Raw genomic sequence first — 7,455 nt, 5'->3', positions numbered from 1 at the left:
CCTATTAAACTGTCTTTATCTCAATCCACCAATTTTACTTCTTTTTTTTCAATTCTCTCCCCGATCCCACTGGGGGTGAGGGGCGAGCGAGCAACTGTGTGGTGTTTAGCTACCTGCCGGGTTAAACCACGACTTTCACTGAAGCCTGCGCAGCTCAAACTCCAAGCCAGTGATTTCTGCTTGAGTGAGAGCACGAAGAAGGTCCCCAGGGTGCATCCCCAGTTAAGGATGATACATCTCCAGCTCTGCTCTGTTCAAGTGGTAAAAATAAGTTGGGTTGTATTTTTCACTTGGCTGACTAATCTGCTGTGTTCTCTCTACAGCACAGCCATCAGAGGAGCCAGGAGGGGAGAGGTAAGCTCACTGATATGTTCCTTGGTGAGAGGGGAGAGTGGGGAAGCCTTAATTTAGTGTGATGATCTCACCTGCCCTTTTTGCCGTTGTCGATAGACTGCATGGCTCCTGCTGTGAAACGTTGGTAGTGGTTTCTCCTGCACTGGGAGCTGCTTATCAGCTCAGGAGCCACAGTTTTAGACTCTGGGGAAAGGTAATGTTCTTTCAGTAGCAATAAAGCTCAAGTGCTTCTGATGTTAGGAACTCTCGGATTTCTTCCCTAGGTCTGTCCTGGACTATTTTAAGAATCCTCCAGAGAGAAGGAAATCCCGGAGGCTGACTTTTGCAGGCCACACATGTTGTCTGTGTTGGCATAGCTTGCATCTTGTGCTTGGCCATGGTTATAGGTCTGAGCACCACGCTCTGGCGACTTCGGACTTGATGCCAGAGGAGGCCATGTAACTCATTCCACCTCCAGCGCTTCTGTCTGCGTGGCTTCGAGTAAACAGCTTTGCATCTTGGGCCTGTGGCATGGGGATGCTGTGGCATGGTGTCTGCTGCTGCTGCTTGGCTCAGATGTCTCTTGGCTCTCTTCCTGATTAAAGAAAAAAAGTATTTCCAAGTCAAGCATCTTCCATAGTTCAGTTGAAGATGCAGTCAGTATTGTCAAGGCTTTGGTAGGGATCTCTGCTTCCCAGTGCAGCTGTTCGCCCCCCCTCCAACAAAACACACCGTGTTCAAAGATTGTCTTCTTGCTCTTGTCTGTCTCTAGTGAGGGGGTGACTTCAGGGGCACAACCTCACCTGCTCAGTGTCCCTGAGCTGTGCCACTGTCTGGCAGAGAGCTGGGTCACCTTCAGGCTGTACCTGCAGGAACTGCTACAGTACAAGAGGCAAAATCCTGCCAAGGTAAGCTGGAGATACCTACTCTTCTGTGCAGGGGCCTTTCTTTCCATTACTAGTGGCCTAGGAGATGGAAGAATGTGAAATCAATATTTTTACAATTGCTGTCCCTGTTTAACATTTGCTGTTCGTTCCTTTCAGACTCTATGCCATGGGAAGCTTGAATAATGAGTAATTGGCTTCCAGTAGTTGTAAACGAGCTGAACTTAACCCCTTCTGTGAATGGCTAGCTATACTCAGTTTTATTTCATAGGGTGCAAAGGAAGCTCTTAGATTGGGAGTGGGGAGTAAAAAGGGGAGCCCACAGTCTCTGCCCATTTCACAGGCTCCATTCTTAAGCTGGTCCAACCTATTTTGCTAGCCAAGATTGTAGCTAGCCAAGTCCAAATGCAGTGGTGTTTCTGAGTGCATGGAAACTTGTCATTAACCGTGTTCTGATGGCTGTGATGTGTGTTGTTTGGAAAGGGCTTGTAGACAGGAGTTGCCTTAGCATCACAAAAAATAGGACAGACCAACCACTGGGATTGTATCAGGCTTGCTGGGGTCCAGTGTGCCAAAACAAGTGGGTTTCTATCACTGCTGATTACTCCTGTTAGAACACTGTCCCAACTAAAGGGAGTAGGCGACCAGGACAGAGATGCCCATGAAGTGTGAATTCATTGGGAGCAAAGCCCTTAGAGGGACCTAGCTTTTGTAGACCCTTTCCGTTATGAGTGAAACGCTTCATTGCTGGATTCAGTTGATATCTGAACTCATGCCCTGGCTTGCAGGGTGTCTGTTCTCGCTTCTCCTCCTCCCCAGGAGAATGCAGGGCAAGCCATCAGGGCTGCACCATTATACTTCCACTTTTTCCAGAGGAGGAAGGTCCTGGTCTGGTGGGAGCGTGGGTTCTGCTAGTGTTTCTGCCAGCTGGTTTGTGGCATAGCAGTGGCACAGCATCTGGTGACTGTGACAGCTTCCTGTCTCTGTTGGGACAGTACAGGCTTCTCTTAAAGTGCTGAGCTCTGCAGGAGAGATGTACTGTAAAATGGCAATTTGCAATATCCCATCCTAGCCTCAAGGAACATAATTTACTTCATAAAGAACAGTCCAATAAAGTTTTGATTCGTTTTATTGGGGTGTTGGGTTACCTTGGTCTTCCTGCGCTTGAACCTCTAATGCTTACAGCTTAACCCAACTGAAGCTGTCTGAGTTGTGATTGTCAGCATCTGAACGTACTCAGTGCAAAGCTGGTGTACTGACTTTGTTGGGAGCATTCCTCATTTTTCTCTAACTGTGTTTCCTGCACTGGTTGCATAGATGTTATCTCTGCCTCTTGTCACTTCTGTTTGTTCCTCTCTCTTCCTTCAGTTCTGCATGAGTGTCTGTTCGGGCTGCCTGATTCTGGCTGTAGTTGGACACTATGTTCCAGGCATAATGATCTCCTACATCATTTGTGAGTATAAGCAGCTCTCTTGTCTGACTTAAGCTGAAACATGACCTAACTATGCTGTTGATACGCTGGTAGAAGCATATTTCTGGTTTTCTTGAGGGGATCTGTGCTAGATGATTAATCAATACAGGCAACATGCTTCTGGGAAGTCTCTTGCTCTAGATGCGTGCATGCAGTACAACTGCAAAGTCAGGCGAGGGAGCCGTCGTTAAAACATTGCTTTCCTCTTCTACCCACGGCTGGGGCTGTGGTGCTGGTGACGCTCCAGGGAAGCAGAAAGCGGCAGTCTCTCAGTTCCTAGAGTGGGGAAATCCATATCGAGAGAGTTATTAAAGAAGCTGCATGTTTAGTAACTAAGAGCTTTTTCACTGCATCGTGAGTCTCTGCTAACTCTGAAGACTGTTTGGGTGGTCTGCTGCTAGCGCGTCTACGTGTGAGCTCTGTGCTGCTACCCTTATAAAAGTTTTGGTGATTTTTAGTTTTAATGACCCCATTGCAGGGCCTCTATTGCATGTTGGAGCTGGGATGCAGTGGCTGAAGAGGAAGGCTTACGCTTCATCTTAACATAAATCCATATACTAACAGAGATCTGTTAGGAAAACCTGGTTAATCAAGCAGCTTTGGAATGAGTAAGAATAGCCATGGATGATAGGAAAGCAAATGCCATTCAGCTGCACTTCCCTTGATGCAGACTTTCTTGCTGCTGCCCTGTGAAGGGCTGGATTGTGCTTGATCTGTGTCTCACGCTCCCCGCATCCTGTGTCCCCAGTGCTCAGCATTCTGCTCTGGCCTCTGGTGGTCTACCATGAGCTGATCCAGAGGATGTACACGCGTTTGGAGCCCGTCCTGATGAAACTGGACTACAGTATGAAGGCAGAGACCCTGCACCACAAGCATGAGAAGAAGAGTAAGGACCCACCTTCTCTCTGACTTTTTCTGGTGCCGTGCTCCCAGGGTGGAGCCCTGTCAAAGGGACAGTGCGAGAGCCATGGCCAACACTGTGGTGAAAGGCTGCAGTGGAGCAGGGGAAACCAGACTGAAACTGAAAGGTTATGGGGAGAGCAACTGGGCAGGTGATCCTGGGAACAGCAAATGAGATCAACAGATTACAGTTGTCTCTGGGAACCTTGGGCTTCTGGGAAACCTGTGCAGTTTCACAGGGTGGTAGAAGTAGTGGGAAAGTGATGTATAAAGGCATAAAATTCCTTCAGTCTCATGTACAGCCTTTCTTCTCTTTCTCATAGAGCGACAAGGGAAGAGTGAGCCTGCAGCAGGTGATGAGCCAACAGCAGAGACAGAGAGTGAGAGTGAGGCAGAGCTGTCAGGCTTCTCCCCAGTGGTAAGAGCACAAAGAGCTGAGCAGAAACCAGTGCCTCCTGTCTGGTATGTAGCAGCTTGAGAGCCCAGGAGTGGTCTGAGTACAGCTGCATTGATAACAAACAGCAGAGCAACAAGTCACTTCTTTGCAGAATCCCAAGGGGAGAAGGGTATTTGTTTGATGAAGGCAGTTGTCTCCAATCTGGGTATTGAGAATTCAGTGCCACAGGGCTGGTGATGCAGTAGCAGCACAGGGCGAGCCGTGCTCCAGCCTCCTGCTGACCTGTGGAATTGCTTTGATGGTTACACTTCATGCTCAGAGAATATGCCTGTCTCCTAAAGAAATCAGCTCTCGTGGTGTAATGTGCAGAGCCTCCTCACTGCTGAAAAAGGGAGATGAGCAGCGTTAGTGTCTTCACACAGTTCCCTGCTCTCAGTCAGACTGGGTGTGACCTTTCTATATGTGCACCAGAGAAACGGACCAGATGTCTTCCTTTGCAGGAGGTCTGGGCATGTAGCTGGGCTGTGAGGTGGGAAGCTTCAGCTTCCAAAGGAATGCAGATACTTGAACCTCTGCTACTTGTAGAAGGCTTCATTGGGCCCAGCGTGAATGCAAAAGGGAAGGGGTGTTCTGCTCTTTGGTGATCCTAGGAGAGGAAGAAGGATCAAAGCCTTCTGAGACTCCTACAGGCGGATCCCATCTTGTGCTGGCTCTTTCGGGTTCTTCACCAAGAGCAGGCAAAGCTTTGGGCAGTGAATTCTTGCAGGAAGACCAGTGAGCTGAGACTGTCCTTCTCTGCAGCGCAATGGGCACTTTGCCCAGCGCCCTCCTGCTTTCATACTGTCCCGCCAGCAAGGACTTCTGCCTGGAAGCTCTGGTTTGTGCAGACGTGCCCATAGGCAGCACTGGTAGTCAAACACCCAGGAATTTGTCCCTCTGCCTTCATCCTGTGCAGGTGGATGTGAAGAAGACTGCCCTGGCACTGTCAATCACAGATTCTGAGCTCTCTGATGAGGAGGCTTCCATCCTGGAGAGTGGGGGCTTTTCTGTCTCAAGGGCTACCACCCCACAGCTGACGGACGTTTCTGAAGGTACGTGATGGGACACCTTCCTGTGTTCCTTACCCTGGGTGTTTTGTCCCAGAACAGCTGGCCCTCTGAATGGGAGGACAGGGAGAGAACCCAGCTGTTTGCAGGGGGAACAGCACTGAAAAGAGGAAGTGGTAGTAGCAGCCCAGCATGCCCTGGCTTCATGGCTGATCATGAGCTGGCGCTGAGTGGACATCTGCCTCTGATTACTGCCTCACAAGGCAATGTTCTCTTGTGACTGCAGCAAGGGAGCAAGGCCATCCACAAAGTCCCGCAGAAATAATTGCTTTGTATAGTCACACACTCATATATGATGCTGAGTGAAATGGGTCAGACACGCCACCCTGTCAGATTTAGAAGCTCAGAGAGGACTGGTTAGTGGTGAGGAACGTGAAGGTAACCACTCGGATGTGGTCACTCGAGTGTCTGGGGAGGAACCCGCAGGTGATGTGCTGTAAGCACAATTTCCCTGACAATGTGGGTTTTAGTGGAGGGCTCTAGATGCAGAGAGCGTGAGCTGGTGAAGGAAGTCCTCTGAGTGCAGAGCACGTAGAACAGGATGTGAAAAGGGACGCTCCACGTGAGTCAGGCTGCTGAAAGAAGGGAATAACTGCGGACCCCCTCCTGCTGTGCTCCCAGAGCTGGGAGGATGCCCAGAAGTGAGCCCCGGTGTGTCAGCTGGGGGGAGGTATGTGGGAGATGTCAGTGCCCTGGGTCAGGGTGAGGAGACCTGCGCCTTAATGCTGGTGCCTTTCAGACCTGGATCAGCAGAGCCTGCACAGCGAGCCGGAGGAGTCATTTTCCAAGGACCTGGCAGAGTTTCCCTCCGTGGAAGAGTATCATTCCAGAGACCTGGGACCACAGAGCGATGAAGACGCATTTGGTGTGCCTCTGGGTCCTGAGCTTGCCCACGCTGCCCATGAGCTGGACTCTGCAGAGAAGGAGGCCGCGGACTCTGACCTCTCCATCCTTCGCCTAGCGTCTCCTCTCCATTTTGTAAATACGCACTTCAATGGGAGCGGGCAAGCGGCAGGAGGCAACGCAGAGCCAAAATCTGTCTCTACCCCAGGCCTGGGCATCTGCATTGACACGCTGAGCGAGGAGATCGTCACCACTGCCATTACCACAGCGGTGCAGAACACCCTCTCTGCCCTGCTGCGGTCCTCGGAGGCCAGCGAGGGGCCCTCCCTCTCAGAGTTCCTCCCCACCGAGCCTGAAGAGAAACTGAGTTTCCAAGCACAGCTGTCAGAGAGTGAAGTGGTGGAGACAGAGACAGCAGCTTCACCGGAGGATGAGGAGGAAGCAGATGACTTTGAGCTACTGGATCAGGGGGAGCTGGAGCAAATGGATGTAGAGCTGGGGCTTGGAGAGGAGCAGGAGGCACAAGAGTCTCCTGCTGCACCGGCTCTCCCCTCTCCCATGCTTGCTGAGCTGCCAAAGCAAGGAGATGAGGAGAAGGCAGTGATGACAGCAGCATCTATGTCTTAGGTCTTCTTCATACGCTCCCTTTTCCGCCATCGTCACTGGAAAGAAGGAAGAACTCACACGGTGAACGTGCAGTGGGTTTTTAGATGTTTGTGTTGACTGGGATGGAAATGCGTCAGTGTTAATGTGCTGTGTCTGGAATAATGAATCCTTTCCATCCTTCTAGAGCCCAGCCTTCGCTGGCTGAGCGGGTGACGCCCCTACCCTGCGGCTGGGGAGGAGCCGGCTCCTAGAAGCCTTACGCCACGATCGAAACACCAACCCCAGCAAACGCTTCCTAGTAGTGGTGCAGTATTTTGTTCTGTCTTCTGTTTGTCTTTCGTTTTGCACGCAGAGTACCGAGCTAGCTGTAGCTGCTGCTAATACCCACATCCCCAGTAGGACATATGCAATCTTATTTTATTGGGTTTTTAAATGGCTAAAAGTGTAAATAATTTTAACTTTCATTGGCTTCATTTGGGGGGAGGGATGGGGTGCACAGTCAAACGTGACTCTCAGGGGCTAGTGGAGGGAAAGGGGTCGTTGGAGGGGAGGGTAGCAGTAAGGGGACAAAAGCGGACAGGTGCCATGCAGCGAAGAGACCTCATCAGCAAACCATTACTGTCTTTCTTGTCACTGCTGAAACAGGGTGTGGGGCAATACCTGGGTTTTTTTCCCTGTCTGGGTGGCTGTTGATTTTTTTGCAATCAATGAAATTTGCTCCCAGCCCTGTTCAGTACTCCAGTTTCTTCCTGCCATGGCCTCGCCTGGGCATCTTTCACCGTCCACCCCCCTGACCCTGCTGGCACCCCTTCTGTGCTCCGTTGGGCATCGTAGCGTGGCACCTGAAGACTTTGAAGTGGCTTGAAGAGAGTCAGGAGCTCTGTTACACAGCAGAGGATCTGTGTTTTGTGTCTC

The 7,455-nt window shown here is 50.7% G+C and overlaps 1 protein-coding gene across 1 annotated transcript; it reads left to right on the top strand.

Moving 5' to 3' along the window:
* Positions 1 to 323: 323 nt before the first annotated feature.
* Positions 324 to 7,150, top strand: FAM134A (family with sequence similarity 134, member A; the record flags this gene model as incomplete). The annotated part of the gene is made up of 7 exons (XM_009709963.1): positions 324 to 354; positions 1,106 to 1,241; positions 2,586 to 2,670; positions 3,437 to 3,574; positions 3,912 to 4,006; positions 4,941 to 5,076; positions 5,831 to 7,150. Coding segments are annotated over 7 exons (1,352 nt in total), but the record flags the coding sequence as incomplete, so codon positions are not given.
* Positions 7,151 to 7,455: the final 305 nt, after the last annotated feature.

The sequence above is a fragment of the Cariama cristata genome, unplaced genomic scaffold (assembly GCF_000690535.1).
Source record: "Cariama cristata isolate BGI_N322 unplaced genomic scaffold, ASM69053v1 scaffold25350, whole genome shotgun sequence".
NCBI classification, from domain to species: domain Eukaryota; kingdom Metazoa; phylum Chordata; class Aves; order Cariamiformes; family Cariamidae; genus Cariama; species Cariama cristata.
This window is presented reverse-complemented; position numbering and strand designations above follow the sequence as displayed.